At 43.6% G+C, this 22,329-nt stretch overlaps 1 protein-coding gene across 2 annotated transcripts in view; it reads left to right on the top strand.

Moving 5' to 3' along the window:
* NCALD (neurocalcin delta) overlaps positions 1–20,701 on the top strand; it is a 52,678-nt gene extending 31,977 nt beyond the window's left edge. Inside the window, exons 1-4 of one of the 2 annotated variants that reach the window (XM_065668717.1) lie at positions 4,527–4,604; positions 11,792–12,188; positions 19,078–19,183; positions 19,466–20,701. In XM_065668717.1, coding sequence (XP_065524789.1) covers positions 11,811–12,188; positions 19,078–19,183; positions 19,466–19,563 — 582 coding nt within the window. In that variant the 5' untranslated portion in view covers positions 4,527–4,604; positions 11,792–11,810 and the 3' untranslated portion in view covers positions 19,564–20,701. Of the gene's footprint in view, positions 1–4,526; positions 4,605–11,791; positions 12,189–19,077; positions 19,184–19,465 lie in introns of those variants that run through there. The other variant, XM_065668716.1, reaches the window with a different exon arrangement.
* The last annotated feature ends 1,628 nt before the right edge of the window (positions 20,702–22,329 follow it).

Here is a 22,329-nt window from a genome sequence, read left to right as displayed (position 1 = left end):
GCAAAAGTAACCTGGCCTAAAAATATAACAGAATTAGCATTTCTATTTATTTAGAGTCATTAGGAAGTGGTGAAAAGTGGTATTTTATTCCATGTTGGATAAAAGCTGGTTTTCCTAAAATGTAACTTTGGAAGATTTCTGGTTCTGCCACATCTACTTTTCTACAGCAATAAAACAAATTGGTGTTCATACGAGAAAATAATTGTTTGTCTGAAAACAGTTGTCTGATGAGCTTTGTTTACCTCCTCCTCAGATGTTAATAGCGAAGGCAGAAATGCTGTTAACCCTTTAATTTGTGGAGGAGTTCATCTTAATTGAATTTACACAAAATGCTTTGTGATGGCAGAAAAGTTTTCAAGCTGATAATTAAGATTTTCCAGTCTAGGTTCAGTCGTAGGCTTTGTACAGTGTTTCTCATTGCAGTCTGTGTAATGGTATGAACATGTCAACCGTTTCTGTTGACTTTGTGCAAGCAATTTAGGTTTTTTACTACAATCTCTATTATGGCTATATGATAGATGCCATTACAAAGCTTCCTTTGTAAAACAGTATTGTTTATATGAGTGCCTTCTATCTACATTTGAGTAGTAGTAAGAACATAAAGATTATTCAAGCATTTGTTTATATGTGTGTGTGAGAGATGGACAGAGAAGCCCAGCAAATTATTTTTGCACTTAATTTGTAAAATGTTTTTCTATGCCTCTTAAGGGAGTTTGCTTACCGACCTTTACCATGTTGTTCAAACTCCCAAATTCATTCCTGTTGAGTAATTTCTAAAATCAGGCAGCACACTGTGTTATGCATGAAATAGCAGCCGGGTAAGACACGGGGCTGTGTTTTTCATGGCGGGCTGTCAGGACTGGATGTCATTCTGACTTTCAAAATGAGTACAAGTCAGAATCTTCTTCCAGTAACCTTGTAGATAATATTGTACTGAAGTTTCCTATCAGGTTAGTACAGAAATTGTGCTCAGAGTGAACAGAAAGCAGCATCTCCACATTAAACACCTGATACACACTCCGAGACCCAGCCCTCCCAGGTCAGCTGCCCACATAGAGTGGAGAGAAGCAGGTACCCTGAGGTGGCTTGAGTAATCATCAGGTTGTTAAGAAGAAGAGGAGATACTGTCCTCACCAAAGGTAACTGCATTCTTGTCCACAGGAAACTTTTCAGGGGGCAGAGCAAAGTGCCTCAACTGGGGTCCCTGGCTGAGCTTAGCAAAGCAAACTGGATCGCTGGACCAGTCTGGGGACATGTGGTTTTCCTGCACCTTACCTGCAGCATGAGGACTGCATCTGTGAAAACAGAGAAAAGTTTTTAGGAAAAATAACAAAGACACTGTCTTACACCAGAATTAAAAACAGATTTAAACCAGAATTAAAAGGTTACTTTAGCTTGTTGGTGCTGAAGTCCTGCATGTCAATATGACTTCTCAAATACAGTTCAAATTACGACTCGTCTGGATGCAGTTATCTTTTGAAAACAAATAGATTTATCTTCCTATGAATGTTCAAAAACAGACATTTAACATGGAACATTTAAATTCTCAATTAAAAACCTTTGTAAAATGAAAGTAGCTTACTGCACTGTAATTTGGGAATTACAGGTTCCCTTCAGACGTAGGGGCTGTAGGCTGTGCCATATGTCACTGGGAGGATGTTTCCTCATACATTCGCAGGAAAATCTTGGGTTTGAATGATGAATTCTGTGAATTTGGCAAGACAGCATGAAGAATAAAATAGAAGTGGATAGCATCAAACTTCCCTAGACAACTAGGAGCGAGGAACTTGCCATATGTCGCTGGCTTCCATAAGCAATGCTGAACACTAGAATATTACCCTGTTCTGCAGCGTTACATGTTGCCCTAAGTCATTAATACAAAGCAGATGGCTTTTGTTGTTGATTAGAGCTGGTTAGAATCAGAAATTCCCATTCCAAAGGAAATTTTGACATTTATATTTATTTTCACTGCAAATTGGAACAAAACATCGAAATTTCCCAGTGGAATGGAAGTAAAAATGATCTGGAAACACCAAGTGGTTTCACTTCATTGGCAATGAATTTGTCAATAATGTCAAAACCACTGTAATGCTAAAATTAACATCCAATATAAACGCCAAAACAAAATTAATAAAAAGATAAAGTCACATTGAAACTTTTTGCTTTATTAAAAGGAAAAGATGAAGTTGAGGTTATAAATCCTAACATTTTCCCTGAATTTGTTTTCCATTTCCACAAAACATTTTGATTTCAGCTAAGCTGCATTACCTGATGGAAATGGGTTCTACTCAAAAAACGTTCACCCAGTGCTATTCTTCCAGTGCCAGTAATTCAGGCTCATGTTGTAAGTTCCAGTACGTAAAGAACCTGAGAAATAAGACATGCACAGAGAGAAGATTAACACTTTTATCTGTGGTTTAGAAACTTCTTTGAAAACTGATTTAAAAAATTCCTACAACTCACAAAATTTCTTTAGGTAACCATATCATCTCTTACATTCGACCCCTTGTGTTCAGGCGCACTCAACAGTGCTGAGTGCTGGACAAATCATCCCTGGCGTGGACCTTCATCTTCATGAACTTGTAAACTCTGACATTATTTCAGTGCATCTTGTTTCCATCTCCCTAGCAAAACTCTGGCCCTGGCAGCCAGGCCCTCCCACTCTCCTGTTGCCTACTTTCCCAGAGAATGTTCCGCTAGATTTCTTCAATATGGAACAAAAGCCCACAGTTACTTTACAGGTAGGAATCTCCACTATCATTCCTTTTCCCATCACAAGAGCATTGTTAAAATTACCTAGTTTGCCTGTTAATGGCTCCATTTTTTCCAGTATCATGCTTTTATTTTATCTGTCAACACTAATTCTCTGCTGTGGGATAGAAGACCATCTGTTCACCATTTTTTTAAGGGTAGAGTAAGCACAAATATCACTCTTTGGGAGTCACATGCTATTTATTTACAAAGATAAAAAAAATCCAGATCATGAATTCACATCAGCTTCTTGTGTTACTTTGTGCAACAGTAGCTTTCTGCTTGAGTTTCCACTACTCTCCACCAAGGTGTTGCATATATGGTTACATAAAAGGACCAAACAAGATGTAGGACAGATTAGAAGCCTGATAAAGTTGCTGCTAGATGAGTTTGACGACTGCTGTGCTTGGGTGCATTGGGGAAGATTACATTACTACCAATGAGTGCCTTACACAAAGGAGAGAAGCACTTCAGAAGAAAGGAGAATAAACCGAGTTTGACATGGCTGGAGATGTGGGTATCAGGATAAAGACAGATTGCAGTGACACAGGTGTGTAGGAAGGCTGGCTTTTCTAAAGTGCTCAGGCCCTCGCTAAGTACCAAAATAAGTGCTGCTATTTTCTGGGAGGTCTCAGTTTACCGGCTGCAGATGCTTTTTGAAAAGCTGCCTGTTACACAGGTGCCCAAAAGGAAGACGAGCCTCTTTTGAGAAGCCTGAGTTTAACTGTGCGTACTGAGGACTTGGGAAATGGATCCTTGAGCATTTTAAGAAATGTGGTCCAGAAAGGGATGGTTAAACAAAGAGACTTAAGGCTCACAAGCTGCTGTCATGATAGGAGACACAGTAACTGCAGAAAATGTCTGTCATTTGGATCTTGAAATATGGTCTCCTTTTGAAAGGATGCCGCTAGATAAAAGTCACCCCCAGCTGGAAAGGGGCTGAGAGACTTTGCCAGCTCCCCTGCTGTTAGCTTAACACCCATGTTTATAAATACTACGAATGTCCTGTGCTTAGTGAAGCAGTCCAAAGCGGTAAAATCTGGAAAAGCTGCCTCCTGAGGGTGGATGTCCTAATGTATGCTGTTAGCAAAGCCCCTCTTGCCCTTTATCATACAAAATTAGGCAAAGGCAAATGTAGTGTTACAAAAATATTATTTCCATAGAGTTTGAAGAAATCAAATGTATAAATATATATCTAATTCCCAAAAGAGTCATCTGAAGTCAGCCAAGACAAAGAGTTACTTATTTTAAAGACTTCGATGGTTCTACTCAGGATTAACAAACAAAAGTTTTTTCTTACAAAGCCTGTGGTAAACTGTTGCTCCTAACTCTTCACAAAAAACCTATTATGAACAGAAAAGCACGTGAATATTGACATGATTTTTATTGTGATTGCTTCAAGAATGAGCAATAAATTAAATTAACTGGTGAGACCCTTGGGAGTGTGGGAAGAGGGCTTCACCAAAGCTGTGTGAGGTTTCCCCCTTTTGTCTGGTTCCTGTTTTCTGTTCCTTACTTCTCATTTAGCAGAGAACACGTTACTTTCAAGCTGTTCTGGGTGGGTGAAGCCTTTGCTGGCCAGCCCTGGGGAATGACTGACCAATGCTTAATGCATCTTTTGTCACGCTGCTCATAGGTTTGTGGTCATCACTTTCCAAAGAGGGCCAGGCTCCCCTCCGTATGCACTGAGGAGCACAAAGCTCCCATTTACACCCACTTACACCTTGGAGAGTCACTGTAGGACTTGGGAACACTGACTGTGTTTTCTCATACCACACACTCAGCCTTACAGGAAACACTTGGAAACAGAGACCTTGTCTGGAAGCCCAAATGATGCTGAAACCAATGCAGAGGTAAGGAGGTGTGGGCCTCTTTTGCTGCTCAAGGCTGAAACACCACTTCCTAGTCTCACAATTCCAGCCAAGACCGTGGGCATTGCTGAGAGTAATGTGATAAGCACTAGGCTGTTACCTGGTTTACCCATTGATGCTGAAGATCCTGATGGTAATGTACTAGCATTTACTGACAGGGGCTTTCTGCTGCTTCTCCCTCCTCCACCCCCACGCCAGCCCTCATTGCTAAAATGCACAAAGGAATTATGATAAAGAGAAACAGGAGACAGCATGGAGCAGCTGTAGCATTTCTCTGCCAGGGCAAATCCAAAGGGATAAGAGCTTGGGCTTTTGATGTTCGATATCCGTAAGTGCCTCCAAGTTCAAAACACATGAACTCTGTGCAGCTGCTCCTGCTTGGGCTGCCCACCTCAGCTAAAACAGAGCTATGAAGGTTTTTTACTTCTATTTCCTGCCTTGAGTTTCTCCTGGGGGCTGTAGCAGGAAAGCCCAGAGCAAACACTGTCAAAGGAGCACTTAGAGGCACCTTTTGTAGGGAAAGAATCCCCAGTAAGGGGGCTAGAGGAGTAGAAAGGTGACACAAAACAGTGACTTGCAGAGCTGAAAATATCAGGATCCTGGAATCACACTAGGAGCCTAATACAACACGAGTGAAATTTATTGTGACAAATAGGTTACGCAGTACCAGTGGGTGCCTGGATGCCATGTGTCCCCTAATGCCTAATGCTTCTAATGACAAAGCATAAATACTGAATTATGATCCCATCCACACCTTCTGCTCTATTTTTTCCCTCTTCATTTCTTCATTGTTCTTCCTTCCTGTTCTTTAACATCAGGTATAATTTTAGCCAGAAGTTTTACTCCATAGTAAACGTCTCAGGCCTTGCGTACTTGTTACCCTGCCCTGCAGATCTGTTTACTGCTGTTTCTCATGAGTATTGGTAACAGTGTCAGATTTTTTTAATTAATCTTGCTCATGAATTTTATCCATTTCCTGCTCCTTGCCAATATAAGCAGATTAAACGGGGATGGCAAGGCTCAAGATTTTATTCCGCATGTATTCATTCCCTTGCTAAGTCTCTCTGTGATTTTTAATAAGTTTGGATTTCTTTCAGAAATACGTTCCAAGATGCTGGGTTTTAAATAATTAAATAAAAGCCTTTTTTTGGCAAGCATTACCACACTGGTTACTCAAATGAACATGTGAAAACAGACAAGAAACGGCCCCAAGGAAACACAGCAGCTGCTTCCAAGAACCTGTGGCAGTTTTCTGTGGGACCAAGAAGAAACAATCTCGACCAGGTAGCACTTGTGCTTCACAATTATTCTTCCCAGCACTGCTGCTGCTGTAACCAAAAGAGCTTTTTCCCACAAGTGGAATCCTGTGCTGGCACTGGAATTTCCAGTGGGAAAGTGAAGAGCAGCACCAGAGGTGGCTCTGAGGTTATGAATATCAGAAAAGCAAAATCACAGCAATGCGAAGAAGAGAGCTCTGCCCAATGTGCTTGTGAGGAGTTCAGTGCATGATCATGAGTTTCCCGGTGCTGGGGTGCATCAGAGATCACTGATCTGCCTTTATTTTTACACAGTTGGTCTCTGTAGCCAAGCCTATGGTGTGATTACCTTACTGTCCCCGCTGGAGATATATCAGACAGGATTTGTCTTTAAACTGATTCTTTATACCTTCCAGGTGTTTTGTGTCTTGGAAGGTACAAAGTACCTGATATTCTAAATTCTCCACTTTTAGAGCAGTATTTCTGTTTTGCTCTAAAGTGTCCCTTTCTCATTATACTTTTTCTCAGCACAGGATTTTCCTTCAGATTTAAGCCTAGATCAAAATTAAGACATTTTGTCTTTGGCAGACTGATCTCAATCAAATCAAAAAGGAAAAGGGGGTGGGGGAGTTGTCTTTGTATAGAATCATAGAATCATAGAATAGTTAGGGTTGGAAAGGACCTTAAGATCATCAGGTTCCAACCCCCTGCCATGGGCAGGGACACTGCACACTAAACTGTGTCACCCAAGGCTCTGTCTCTGGCCTTGAACACCGCCAGGGATGGAGCATTCACAATTACCCTGGGCAACCCATTCCAGTGCCTCACCACCCTAACAGGAAAGAATTTCCTCCTTATATCCAATTTAAACTTCCCCTGTTTAAGTTTTAACCCGTTACCCCTTGTCCTGTCACTACAGTCCCTGACGAAGAGACCCTCCCCAGCATCCCTACAGGCCCCCTTCAGATACTGGAAGGCTGCTATGAGGTCTCCACGCAGCCTTCTCTTCTCCAGGCTGAACAGCCCCAACATCCTCAACTTATCTTCATATGGGAGGTGCTCCAGTCCCCTGATCATCCTCGTGGCCCTCCTCTGGACTTGTTCCAACAGTTCCATGTCCTTTTTATGTTGAGGACACCAGAACTGCACACAATACTCCAGGTGAGGTCTCACAAGAGCAGAGTAGAGGGGCAGGATCACCTCCTTCGCCCTGCTGGTCACGCTCCTTTTGATGCAGCCCAGGATACGGTTGGCTTTCTGGGCTGCGAGCGCACACTGCAGCCGGCTCATGTTCATTTTCTCATCGACCAGCACCCCCAAGTCCTTCTCTGCAGGGCCGCTCTGAATCTCTTCTCTGCCCAGTCTGTAGCTGTGCCTGGGATTGCTCCGACCCAGGTGTAGGACCTTGCACTTGTCATGGTTGAACTTCATAAGGTTGGCATCAGCCCACCTCACAAGTGAGTCAAGGTCCCTCTGGACGGCATCCCTTCCCTCCAGCGTATCAACCGGACCACACAGATTGGTGTCATCGGCAAAGTTGCTGAGGGCACACTCAATCCCACTGTCCATGTCAGCGATGAAGATGTCAAACAAGACCGGTCCCAACACCAATCCCTGAGGGACACCACTTGTTACTGGTCTCCAGCCAGACATTGAGCCATTGACCACAACTCTTTGCGTGCGGCCATCCAGCCAGTTCTTTATCCACAGAGTGGTCCACCAATCAAATTGATGTCTCTCTAATTTAGAGACAAGGATGTCATGTGGGACAGTGCCGAATGCTTTGCACATGTCCAGGTAGATGACATCAACTGCTCTACCCTTGTCCATTAGTTCCGAATCCCTTCCTGTTATTCTTAACATCCCTAGCCAAGTTTAATTCTAACTGGGCCTTAGCTTCCCTAACCTGGTCCCTAGCTTCCTGGACAATGGATGAGTCTCAAGGTTGAAAAGCAAAAGTGTTGTTAGAAAACAGAAAAAATACATTTGGTTTCTTATAAGGAAATACTTTTAGATGCTTCATTGCATTCACACAGCCATGGGTTAGCTGCATGCTCTTGGCTGCTGCAGCTTCCCAGCTCCTGCAAGGCTGTTGCTTATGGTTGCCTTATCCTGAGGTTTCAGATCAAGGTAAAAGCTGTAAATGAGCAGCAGCAAAGTGCTGACAAGGGAGAATAATTGTTCATTACCTTCCTGTCCAGTCAGCTCTCCCTGTTTGAGGAGTGGGGTGTAACAGCATTGATGTCCTGCTGTCTGCACACAACCTACCGCACGGCAGGAAAGTCAGTGTGGTGTCAGTCACTACTTAACTTATTTATTCTCTTAGACGCTGAATTGCCACAGCCTGTCAAATAGCTCTGTCTTCAGTCTCATCTTATAACTCCGCACCTAGGCCTCATTAGGGCAAGCTCTAAGTATTTGCTGTGTGGAGTGGTACCTGTGACATTTCCTACAATAGCCAAGGAAGAGAGATTCTTTCCAGAGCAACAGCACAGCAGTGATGTTTTTCTTTCTGATCGTCTATGGTTGTTGGCTGAAGTAGTATCAACCCTTCAAGACATAAACATTTTTTTACTAAACAATATTGCCTTCAGAATTAAGACCTTAATATTTTTGTACACCATGTTGTCCCATATAGGAAGCCCTTCATGTATGTTATGTGTAACACCACTGTATCAGAGAAGAAATTGTAGAAATGCAATTAAACATAATCATTAAACACTTACTTTGTCTTTGTTTTGTATACCTCCAACAGCTTTTCCTCAGTATTGTCAATGTTTTACTTTGCCACCATGGTTGGCGTTCGCTATTTACTTGCTGCATTTTTAACATGTAATCATTCATCAGAAATTTTAAAGATCTACAGAGGTGATAAAGTGTGAAAAGATGCCTGAAATTGCGTTGAATTTTATTTCATTCTGTTCATTTATTGCTGACATTGTTAGTTGAGATTCCCTTAGCTTACTATACTCTGCCAGTAATCTAATCTATCCTGAAGAGGCAGACAGCAGTGTATGAAGTGATTATAAGGATCTTCAAGTGTCTTCAAGGATTTTCTGTACTTGGACTGCAAAAGCATTTTGCTCTTTGTTGATAGAATGGGCACAATAAATCCCACTGTTACAGTTCCTAGAACACCAGCTATTAATAAGGAACAATCTAGAGGGCAAAGAACATGATACAAATTCATCACAAGTGGACTCAGAAATAATCCTATTGGTTTTGACTGTGTTGCCTGGCATGAATTTCAACCCTTTGCTGCAAGTCAGATAAGGTTAGCTCACCCTCCTGCCTGGAGAACAGTTTTTTCTGACTGCAGTGTTTTGCAGTGCAGTGCTTTCTGCTATTCTCTACTTTTTTATTATTTGGTATAAGTATGTTGCATCTGCAGCCATGTGCAGCTATAAAGGCATCATTTTTTGGACTGGAACGTGTTCTTACTGGCTTCCTCTTAAAGGCCACTGCCTGCATGTCACTTCACTGCTTTATTTGCCATAAGACTCTGGAAGTGTGAAAGCTGAGTTTTGCATTTTCAAATGTTTGGGATATTAAAAAGCAGCAAGGGATTATATCACTACTGCCAGCTCATTCCTACCGCAACTGGCTTGTACATTAGCCAGAGATCTTCCCTTTCTACTCTAATGGTCTGAAAAGTGTGCAGTCCCTGGGGCTATGGAATAGCTGCCCACGTGGGTGTGGGTAGCTGCTACCTACTCAGGGGATTTTACTGGTTTGTTTTGTATTAAACTGGTGCTGCTCTAAGCTAAGCCTGACTACTTCATTTGTCCACTTGCTTTTCCATCCTGCTGGCAGACCCTGCTCTTGTTGTTTTGCTTGATATAAACCCGTCTGGCTGCCCTAATGTAATCCGTTCACTCAGCTAATTCCCAGGTTGTTTATTATGGACCCTGTCCAGCTCCTGCTGAAGACAACACAACCTTCAGCTGCCTCGGCAGCTGTAGAACCGGGCCTATAAAACAGGGATTTTTTGCTATTTTCAAGATATTAAGAGCTTGGGTTACTTAAAAACTGCACGATATGTTTTGATCGGGATGAAAGGATGAAAGGTAATTGAAAAAATTGCCTTTGAGGTGCCCCTTCCATTTTCCAAGTTTTTTGTAGTCACTCTGGAGGAAAAGACATTATTTGGATCAAGGTAGCCACCCAGACCCCTGAAATGGTCAGGAGATGGAGATGCTCCCATCAGAAGGGACTTCTCACCCCTTTCAGCCTCCTCTCTGTGAGGAGGAGAGCCTATTGTCCTTCAACTGTGTAGGCAACAAGTTTAGACTAGGTATCTGTTTTACCAGACAGCCACCAGTGGATCCTGTGAAAACATAGGAAGATCTAGGATGGATCCCACCATTTTACCCGTGTGAAATGAAACTTTTTTGGTTATTTTGATCCAAGAACACAGGAGGTTAAGGATACAGTCCTCTAGGTGCTCAAATTCACCCTGCGGAGAAGGGGAGCTTCTCACCGCAGGAAAAAAATCGCATCAACCGGGGGGAGCGTCAATTTCTTCTTCCCAGTTCCAAAGGGGAAAGACAGTAGATTTGCTTCAAACGGTGGTACATTTCTTGCTATCTGCTGCTGACATGTAATGACACTGTGTTATTCTTCATTTTTAAAAGTATTACTTTGGTCTAGAACAGACATTTTATTGAATGCTCATTAGACACACCAGCGTTCATAAATCCATCTCTGTGGCCCAGAGACTCTATTCTGACAACAGTGTGGAAGCCTTGTATAAATCATTTTGTAGTTCTACTTAAGTTATCCATACATCATATTTTAGTTGTGACTGTCATTCACATGACAAATTCTCAGGCAGGTTTGTCGATAGAGAATAGCTAATTCGGGTATAATGCTAAGCTTCCAGTAAAACTGATGATGTTGCCTTTTGGAGCCAACTCATTCCAGCTCCAAAACTTAAACCCAAAGGGCATCAGTCATTAGTAAATCTGCTGCACAATGTGGTATGTAGCAACTTGCCTTAAATAAAACATAATTACAGTGATTTAACATACGCAGTATCCAATAGTATTCCTTAATGGTTCATTTAAGGGAAATGAATTGCCAGTTTTATTGTCTGGGTACTTTTTTTTCTCCTCTTTTTTTTTTCTTTTTTTTTTTTTTAAGAGGTGTTTGTTTGGGTTTTTTTGTTTTTTTTCAAAGACCTGTGACCACCCAGGTTACTGTTACTTAGTAATAGATCCAATTTCTGGCTGAAAGGAGAATAAAACCCCACAGTAATAGTTTAGGGGAAGGGAATCCATCTTTGGTTAAATCTTTTTAGATTTTATCTGCATTTTGAATTAAAATTGAAATTTGTCTTTACCAAACGAGAGGCAGCTTCTGGGTTGCTCTGTTTGATTCTGGCTATAAAGATTTATCTAGAAGGGCTTTCGAGCTCTTTGGTTTTGGCGTACACTGCAGTTACTCCATGAGCCTATTTTGGAGTAAGACCAACTGAACATAGCCCTTTGTAGCAACCTGGTTTCCACCAGAGGTACAAATAAATGTACCTCATTCAGGTCAGATCCTTCGGAGGGGTGACGGGGATGGAGGGTATGCTGCAGCACAAAGCTACTGGTGAGCAGCACCTTGCAGCATCCGTTGCTTAGCTAGTGACTTCAAAGGCAAAGTAGGCTGGCAAACAATTCAATGTAATTACAGTTTTCCAGACCATGAAAAGACAATCCAATCAACATGCATTTAAGGCTTGTGAGTTTTCTTACAGTATACACGTAGTGGTGGATGCTGCCCAAAGTTTCGATCCATTCCCAAGAGTGATCTATCATCAGAAACCTCAGAATCCAGCACACTGCTTTTCTACAGCCTCCAGGCTAATAGTTATTAATTATTAATAATTAAAATACCAATTCATATGTGGGTTTTTTTCCTCTGCAGGTAACATTTTGACACCAATATGGGAAAGCAAAACAGCAAACTACGCCCTGAAGTCATGCAGGATTTGCTAGAAAGTACAGACTTTACAGAACACGAGATCCAGGAGTGGTACAAAGGCTTCTTGAGAGACTGTCCAAGTGGGCATTTATCTATGGAGGAGTTTAAAAAAATATATGGGAACTTTTTCCCTTATGGGGACGCTTCTAAGTTTGCGGAACACGTATTCCGCACTTTTGACGCCAATGGAGATGGAACAATAGATTTCAGAGAATTCATCATAGCCTTGAGCGTAACGTCAAGAGGGAAACTGGAGCAAAAGCTGAAGTGGGCATTCAGCATGTACGACCTGGACGGGAATGGCTACATCAGTAAGTCAGAGATGCTGGAAATCGTGCAGGTATGTGCTGCTTAGAGGCACCTCTTGGCCTCCCTCCTTGCAAGCAAATTATGGAGTAATGTTGCAGTGAGACACTGAACAAAAACTCTGGCAACATTTGGGGGTTTATGATCTTGGTTATAACTGCTTGAATATAAAATGTTATTTCACTTGGCAAAGATCATCTCACAATTCAAACTACAGCATTTGGTATCCATTGCAAGTCCTTCCTGAGCAACACGCTGGGAAGTTGTCCCTTGGGAGCTGTGCTGGGCTAGAGCACAGCAACTAACCTGATGATAAATGTGATTCTGTCCTCTGGGAAATCACTGACAATTAATTACATTTAATTACATTTGGACCAAATAGATATCCTAGGTCAACCAGGTGGTACTTTTAAGGAAAGCAGGTGCCTTACACAGTAAGAAACAAATATAATTTGAGCTCATGCTGTTATGAAGAACCAGCTCACATATTTTAAAAGGTGTCTGTCTGCCTAATTCCAGTAAGGTCTACATACTTAGTATCATACTTGTGTCTTTGTATTAAGTGCCAGGATAGATAAACCTTATCTGGGTAGACAATGATTCCATACACAGCTTCTCAAGATGTATTTTCTTGTGGTGCTAGTAGGAGTCTCACCTCATTTTGGCTTCCCCTAACATGTTTTTACCCTTGAGGCACATCACTCCACTGAAAGCTTTAGAACATTTTTGATATGGCAGTGTATTTACACAGCTTGAAGCTGTATAGTGCAGCCCTGTTAAAAAATAAAAAAAAAAAGAGCCTGTTATCAAGATCCTTTCTTTCCACGGAAATTCTGAAGTGCTAACAGTGCAGTGTATTATTCAGACTTCTATTTGTGCTGGAAGTCAAGGGAAAGGAGTGCCCACAAATTACAGGCTGTGATGGCAAACTGCGCATATGGAGTCAGCCTACTCCATTGTCTTTCTACCTTGGGCTTGTCTTTCTACCAGGTGCCCTTGTCTTTCTACCAGGGCTCTTCTCATGTCCTCCAAACAGCAGCCAACAACAGCACTTGCTCTGGTTCAGCAAGACCAGATACAATTCTCAGCTGCAAATGTAGGGTTGTGTCTTTCACTTACTCCGATTTGCATTCCTGTGTCTGAGTAGAAGAGGAGATAGCGTTCAGATGCAGAGACCTCCGTGCCTCTGTGCCATAACAAGCCCCATGGAATATTTGAATTAGAAGATACTCTGTCCCTCACAGATCTTCCTCTCCCCTGGGTAAGGTAAACAGGTTGTCATTTATTGTTTTTCTAGCTGTATTTCTCCTCTTGAGAAAACAGAGAATCCCAAAAGAACTAGCAAAGTACAAAGCAAACACAAGGAGCCAAACCCCAGCAAGCTCCTGCTCCTCAGGAGGAGACGCCCCAAGGACCACAGGACTCCTAGCTGCTGTTGAGCAGCCCGAGAAGGCCTTGGTGCTGAACAGCGGCACAAACCCCTAGATCAGAAGATTCACAAAGAGGGAGGACAATAAACACATCAGTGGCTGGATTCTCTCTAGGGAGCCAAGCAAGGAGCAGCAAGGCTGGCAGCATGTTCCAGTTACCCCCGATCAGCTCATGAGCATGTTTAGAGGTTGAAATGCTCTGACTCCTCTTCATAATCGTGTTGGTACCAAATTGTAGCATTGTTCTTTACAGCCACGATGCCATCATCAAATGAACCTGAAGCTTAGGGATCAGTGTAGGGCAACATTTAGCCAGTTTTTACATCCAGCTCAAAGCAACGCTTGGACTGCATACAGCTCTCAGCCTGGCACTCTTGGGAGATTTGGCTCTCTCCTTCTTTCAGATTGCAACTGAGTGATGCTTTCTCACATATACTCTCACCCCACATTCTGAGGGACCACACAAACAGCAATTGTAGAAGGAAACAGCCTCATTTGCCTGAGCAACAGTGATTTCTGTACCATGGACCATCAACAGTTTTCCAAAGCTGCCATTTCTGCGACAGAGCTTCCCCCGAGGCAATGTTCTTGTTGATCTCATCTTGTTCTCTTCTTCCAGTTTTTATGGCTACGGTGATGTGCCTGTATTGCACTGGTCACCTGTACCTCCTCCCAGTGGGATAAGATATGTTGTGTAGTCTCTGGAAGCATGTTTGGTTGACATGTGAAGCTGAAGTAGATGAGCACATTTTCTGGCTTTATCGAGAGGTTCCCTTGATATAGAGTGATTAGACCTAAAAACAAAAACAAAAAAAAACAAAACCAAAAAACCACAACCCCCCCCCCAAAAAAAAAAAAAAACAACAGCTAGCAAATATCACTTTCATTTACAAAAGATGATTATTTTTTGGAAAGACAGGATTCTCTAGCAAATGTCTTCCTGGAGGCACTTAGCCATCACAGTCTTTCTATAGTGAAAACCAGAACTCTGCTATATCCCTGATATATGTCTCAGAAGAACCTATTACAAGTTCCTTATCTAGCATACATTTGCATATTGGTATGGCAGGATTTATTATGTTTTCATTGGGATTTTTGCATGAGACAATACATCAAAATGAAGGCTAAAAGAAACACCATCAATCTAAAAGTCTTAGTTTCACAGAAAAATACTGCCCTCTGTTACTGTGGGATTACTGTATCTTAAATAACATAGTGACAAAGCATGCTTTTCTTCTTTTTCCATCAGCTTTTCTTTGTGCTTTGAGAGTTCTGTCTCTGTAGTGATTTTCACTGTTATGCTGAGGGTCACTTGCATTGCCTTTCCCATGGTCTGGCTTAATCTAACGCCACTGCAGGCAATACTGGCAATTGAACTCTTGCTCAACATGGCAAGAAGGCGCTTGTGGTAAGAGCGGTAGCAGCAGCAGCACTGAAAAAGCAGAGCTACTATAGGATAAGATGGCTCATATCCCACAGAAGCCTTAATGATGGGTCAGCTGCCAAGGAGATAAACATGAATGGTCCATATGAAGCCTGTTTTCTCTGCAAAGAATGGGACAGAGGGCAAAGCACCTCCATTCTGTTAAACTCTGTTTACCTGCAATGGTGTTGACCATGTTTGCATAGCCTGTCACAGACTCACCATGCCTGTCCATGCCCTTAAACCAGTCTCCAAACAGCCCTGCTTAGAGCTGGCTGCACACTTTGGAGGATCACATAACATGAAGGACTTTAGTGGTGGGCTGATTAGGCTCTGATGATTGCAGAGCTTAATGAAAGAAGGTCCATGGGGTACTGCTCCACCTACCAGGCATAGCACATCTGCCAAGTACTGCAGCAAGATGCTTCCTAGCCTGCCCTCTTGACAGACCTCGCCACAGACCCTCTCAGATTCTCCTGCTCTAGAAATGCTTTTCATGTCTCCCATATGTTTACCTATAATCTAAATAGCCCAGTCCACTCAAAAATAGCTGCAAACCAGCTAGAATATTTGTGTTTGTTCGCCTTGCTGAAATGGGACATATTTGGTGAGTCTCTTAAAATAAGAGTTCAAATAAGTGATGGAAACCTTGTTCTAAGGATGCGTTTTTTCACCATATGGAGTCATAAGGCATCTTAAGAATACTGAACTGAGAGACGAGAATAACATTTCCAGTTTAATACAGACAGAGCACACACATTTCACTTGCTGGGCTAGCTTATTTGTAAGCCAGGAAGAAACAGAAGCTGATATGGGAGGAAGCAGAAGCTGATTGGGCTCTCAGTAAAGACAGTGTCAAAAATCCTCATGAGGTTGAGAGGAAAGCAATTATTTCAGGATGATTATTCACTTAATGAGATTTTTAGCTGTCAAGATTTATTTCAACAGAGCAAAAAAGATCTACTGAAAATTTGTGCTGTCACTGCTGCCATTACTGTAAGTTGCTCTGACACTTTGCCAACTACAGCAGGAAAGTGCAGCCCCAACAAAGGTTTCTGGGTGGCAGCTAGTGACTAGAAACCAAACCTGTGAGCATGGGCAAAGGGGTGGGGTTTTCCCTAAATCACCCCTCACTGCTCATCCACATGCAGATGGGAAATCCAAGGGGAGAGCTCGGCAGGGAACCAGCCAGTTCAGATGAAGCTGGAGCCTGTGCTCACTCCATCAGTGCACACAGGGCTCTAGAGGCACAGTGTCTTGGCGGCATTGAGGAGCCCTACCAACAGAAAGTCTCCCTGACTCTAGTGGCTGATAGATGACAACCTCCAAACCTCCTCCTGCTGAATACCACCAACGGCTTTCATTCAGCCCAAGTGCTGCAAGGCTGAGGAGTCACACTCCACATGGAGTGGAGGCCCTGCAGCCTTTCAGTACCAGGTTACAGCCCAGGGTTAGTACAGCCCAGCTCCGCGTAATTACCACATGAAACCAGCTTCCTTTCAAAGCTTGCTCTTTCAGACAAGCAATAAAGAGCTCTGTGTAGCTTCTTTGAATTAATATGGGGCAAGGCTCGAAATTCTTAAGCTGGCTTTAGCTGGCTTTTACTTTGGGAAAACTTCCCACTGAACTTCTGAGTAAGGACACAAGAATTTGTCCAGAGTAACCATTTTCAGCATGAAAGGAACGCTTACTATGTTATTCCCATCTGGCTTTCCTAGAATATCTCATCTGTTATTCCCTTCACACGCCTCTGTGAAAAGGACTCTGTAGGATGAAGTCATCCTGAAGTGCTTTTTTTTGTCCTAAAAATCTGCATATTCTTACTATGGTTACTTTGATCGGGGTAAACACGCCTGCGCTCCCGGTTCGGGCATTCCTCCCACACTTTCAATGCAGATTCTCTGCTTTGCCGTGCTCTCACCCAGAGCGAGGGAATGACCCCTCCACCTCTCTTCCTACCCCAGACAAAAGCCAGAAAGCTTAAGATGCTAAAGATTGGCAGATTTACAAGCCTCATCTCTGCTCTGACCCCTACAAGCCTTGCATGCTGATGAGGACGAGGAAGGTGTAAATTCTTACTGTCCACCCTCTTTTTCTTCCCTTATTGGCTCCCTCTCCCAGCTCCCTCATCCCCATGTTCGTGTGCTTGCATGTTCATCCTTCTGTTGCCCTGGTTATGAGATGATCAGGGTTGTGTGGACAGCATCCCTGCCTCTACTGAGACTCCGCCCAATATTCCAGCACCTTAATTCTCTTGAGAGTCTTTGGGCCTCCTGCAGCGCAAATCATTACAGTAACAGTGATGGTGATGATGATGATGATGATGATGGTGATGATGATGATGATGGTGATGATGATGATTAAAAGAGTGCCCACCACTTTTCAGTTCAGCCAGCAGCTGTTTGTGCTGAAATGTTCTGCTACATTCCCCTGGTTGCATCCATAGCCAGCCCTATAGACTTACCAGAGGGCAGACCAGGAAATCCAGTTGCAGTGTTGGTGACATAACTGAGGAGCAGATGTTTGATTGCGCTGAGCATAAACCATGAATAATTAATTAAACAGAAAAATGCCTTTCTCAGTGTGTAACTCTTCAAGTTATTTAAAGGCCAGGAGCCTGAAAGGTGAGCTGCTGGCAGAGGAGAAGCCAGCAAGATGGCCAAGGAAGTGGATGCTCCCTAGTCAGGATGTAGATGTCTGTGCTGCTTAGCAGCATCCTCCAGCTGGTGAATTTGTGCTGCTATGTTCCTGAAGCCAACCCTTGTGGGCTGTGGGCCAGATGATGGGAGTGTGCTAGGAAGAATGGGGAAAGTGGATAGGGGAGATCCAATGAGGAATCTTGGACCTGAACCAAGGACCCCCCTTTCAAGATCAGGAGGAAGTGGAGAACAAATAGCTAAAGAAATCATACCCTACAGCAACCACGTCTGCCCTAAGTTATCAACTGATGGCTGCAGGCACCATGTTTTGAGGGGGGGACAAGAATCTGAGTCTTTGAAAGCAAGCTACCCGCATCTATAGAGCAGCGTTGGAGGGCAGAGTGACTGCCCAGTGCAGTGCCTGTCAGCCAGAGCTGTGATTGGAAGCAGAAGGAGCTGGTCAGCCCAGGGCAAGGCTGCCTTGTCTGGGATGTGCCAAGGGGCCAGAAGGGGCCAGAAGGCTCCCAAGGCCACCACCCTGCAGTCATCTGGCTGCTTCTGTTCTCACAGCTGTGTGGCACCACAACGGTATCTGATGAAAAAAGCACTTGGGTACTGGTGCTGCATGCTCACATGTGCAGGCAACGTCTGGATGGCCAGCTCAGAGACAGCTACTCATCCTTGGTTTAAAATTAACAGCACCTCTCATTTAGGGGCAGCTAGTACCATCCGTGACTAATGGATTTGTCTGTGCAGAGAATAGCTATGGGTAGCACCAGTGCCATGTGGGATTAGACACCTGCTCTCTGTGGAATGAATTGTGAATGGGGTTTTGGGCTGTGCACGCATGCCAATCCCTGAGGAAAAGGCCACCTCCTTGCTGGTCAATTCTTCATTATCTGTGAGATGTGGCAAATGCAGGAGTGAGTCACTGTGGGCAGGGTGCTGACCAAGAGGGGAGAGACAGGAGATGGGAGAAGCAAAGACAGGGTGAGGGGGATAGGGTGGTGAGGACAGAGCCTGGGTGGTTGAAGCACGGAGACACATCACAGCATGGGACAAGACCTCAGCGGTCTCACCGTTCCCCCCGGGCTCTGGGAGCTGTCAGTGCCTAATGTGCTGTGAAAGTGATAAATTCATCTGAAGTCTGGTTTAATATGGAAAAATGTAACCTCGGTCCAAACCCAGATCAAGTTCGACCATGACTAAATAAGGAAACACAGTATTCCATAAATGAGCGTCCCACTGAAGAGGGCAGCTGCATGCCCTGGTGCCACGCGACTGCCTTCAGCATCCAGAGAGGAGGTCTAAGCCGATGTTCCTGGGATATTTTCTGCCTATTTCTGTCACCAGGAGATAATCTGCATTGAGGTAATCTGCATTAAGATAATGTGTTTCTGACCAGGTCTTTGCTCCTGTCATATCACACAGGCAATCTATAAGATGGTTTCATCTGTAATGAAGATGCCAGAAGATGAGTCGACACCAGAGAAGAGGACAGAGAAGATCTTCCGCCAGATGGACACCAACCGTGATGGTAGGCACCCTCCAGATGCCTCTGCCCCTGTGCTGGGTGGCTGGGGTGTCCTGCCTACATGGGGTTACCCCTCAAACCCACCACTCCTCCCTCGGCTCCTCAGGCAAAGCCACACCACCCACAGCCAGTAGGGCGCAGGCAGGCAGGGCTTTGCCTTGTGGGGTTGCTTTCCCAAGGATTTTCCTGGAGCTCTCCCCATTTCCTTCCACCATGCTTGTTCAAAGGCTTGGCATGTGTGCTGCAAGCCACCGCATGTGCTAAGCAAACGTGTTTCTCTTCTAGGAAAGCTCTCTCTGGAGGAGTTCATCCGAGGCGCCAAGAGCGATCCATCCATAGTCCGTCTCCTGCAGTGTGATCCCAGCAGCGCCGGGCAGTTCTGAACCCGTTTTTGGATGAATTCTGTATCTGCTTTTTTTTTTCCTTGCCAAACAACATTCATGGTAGTGTTGCCTCTGTATGGCCAATTATGCCTTCATTTGTGGCATCTTATAGCTTCTTTTGTTGTGGATTAATTATAAGAATGCTGAATTGCTCTTAACAAGTTGTCCAGAGCACGGGCAGTACTGTTTTAAACAGATATTGTGGTGTTATAATCGTTTTAAAGATTTCATTTTGGACTTTTTTGTTTTAACGTGTCTGTTTTGGAAAGTACACGTTGAGAAGGAGTGAAGCAACAGCAAAGCCCTTGGCAGCAAGACACACTGACAGATTTTAGGTTGCTACCTTAGTCACTGAGTATTCACCCGCAGGACCCGAAAGCGTAGTAGAGATTGAACTAAAGTGGTTGTGATGGGTTGGGTAGGATTCACCTGGAGCTCTTCCTCTCCTGTCCAGGAGTCACCAGTTGAGGTCAAAGACAGGATAGGGAGGAGGTATGAAAGGGCAAATCATGTGTGGGGTGTATTGCCTGCACCCGCGCTCCAATGCCTCATTGTTTCAATGCTGTGAACATTTACCAGGTCATGAAGGAGAAGGGGCAAAAACAAAGGTTGACTTTTTTACTAGGTTTACAGTGATTGATTTCACATGGCTTTGTCTGAAAATTCAGCAATCTGCAATCCTGATCCCCAAATCCACAACTGACGATACCTCTTGCCATTTGGGATCAGCAAAGGCAGACACAGAATATGGAAAACTGGGTCTTGACAATGAATTTAAGGGAGATACGTGTTGAATGTGAAACTTTCAGGTTAGTAATAAAGCAGTTTCTACTAAGGAGAGTGAGCATTCATGTGAGGACCTCACAGACACCTGCAAGCAGCTCCAGCTGAGGCACATCTGCTGTCCTGAATGCTCTTGCATAGAAGAAAGTTTTGGGGGTGTTTTTGTCTCCATGTAGCTAACAGTTTCTAGGCCTGCTCTTAGGGGAAGGCTGTCATCAAAACTTGTTTTAAACATAAAATTGTAGCATTTACATTTCATTTATTTAGTGAAGTTCGAAACCTCTGTACTGAAACAAGGAAATGGTACGCTTTATGGTATATTTATATATATAAAATTAAAACAAAAAAAAGATCAGCTCCTGAGAGAAATGTTGAATGTTTATCTTTTCGCCTAGATGCAGGAGTTCTGAAATCTGCTGCTGCAAAACTTCATCCTTTGGTCAAAGCTGCTGTAAGCAAAGCTAGTTCACATACCTGGGATTTTTAGGGACCTTATCAGCACTGCTGCAACAGAAAAGCTTTAGCGACAGGAGGCATTATGCTGACTAAATTGGCATTAATCTGTCATTAGCTGAAGCCTGCTCTGTGATCCTGTTGGAGAGGTACCCGTGTTGGCAGTGCACAGCGCTGGGAATTCATGAGCCCATTAGAGTAACCCTTTGTCTGATCAGCAAGGTTGGCGTTTTGTCAAGTGACCTTGTAGATGCTAATCCCCAGTAGCCTTAATTTAAAATAAACTAAGTAAAATAAGTCCGCTTTGCAGATGTTGGTTAGCTAAGTACTAATTAGAAGTCATGAAGAAGTAGCTGGGTATGAAGAACTTTTTGTTGAACACTAGCTAGCATGTACAATAACTGAGAGAAAAGAATTCTAGACTTAACTTTTCCCTACCGTTTGCTTTGCCAGGTGTGAAGTGCAGAGTATATTAAAATAAAACATAAATGGAAAATAGCATTGCTAATCAGTTGTACTAAAATTATTATGAGTGGCTAATTACACTCAATAATAAACATCATCCGACACACACCTTTGTCTCAAATGATGTGTGTGGGAAAATGAGAAAGCATCAGAGGCCCAGCCACAGACACAAACAGATTTCAATACCTAGGATTCTTAGCTGTTACAAGCATCGCTGGCAAATTTTGCACCAGCTCTTCCAGCTGATGGAAATCTTCCCTGTATCTTTCTCCCTAATATTCATTAGACATCCTGTGCACAAATCTAACCCTTCAAAGGACAGCCTGTGCCTGCCTCCTTCGAAGTAATTGTCAGATTTATCTACAGAGGTTCTGGCCTGTATCCATCTCCCATATCCATCACCTCATGGTTATTGAAAGCCGTGTTCTCTCTTAGTGCTCTGAGGGCAGTTTTCCAGCAGGACGGGCCTGGCCAGCCTGCTGGGATTGCTGCAGGAAGGTCAGTGGGCATGCACTGATCAGCACCCACTCTACCAAATAGCAACAACCAGTCCCACTGTCCCCATCACTCCCAGGCACTCCATCGCCACTGCTGCACAGGCAGGACTAGGTGACACTAGTGGAACCCTCCCAAACTTCTGACGTACTGGCTCAGTGCAGACACCCACATCCAAAGCAGCCCAGACCTACAGAACCTGGCATTTACTGGAGGTGAACTGGCACACCTTCTACAGTTCCATCTTCTTCTTAATGTTGTGAGAGCAGATGCATGTGACTGAAACGTTTAAACCTTTGCTTATTATTGAAGTGACTGCATTCCATCTCTTCTTATATTTCTAGCCCAGCACCTACTCCCTCCATTTGTTTATGCTCAGTAGGTTTGGGGTTTTAGGGCCAGGTTTGCTTCACGTGTTAGAACTGTACAGCACGTGGTTGAAAAAAACCCCTGTGATAACCCCCGGGCCAGCGGAGGTGTAATTCTTCCCACAGTTCACAAAGTCTGGAAGAATAAGAATGAGCCTCCAGCTGCAGAGGATGTAGCTGGAGATAAGACTATTGTGTAAAC

This window comes from Lathamus discolor, chromosome 2, assembly GCF_037157495.1.
Source record: "Lathamus discolor isolate bLatDis1 chromosome 2, bLatDis1.hap1, whole genome shotgun sequence".
Classification (NCBI taxonomy): domain Eukaryota; kingdom Metazoa; phylum Chordata; class Aves; order Psittaciformes; family Psittacidae; genus Lathamus; species Lathamus discolor.
This window is presented reverse-complemented; position numbering and strand designations above follow the sequence as displayed.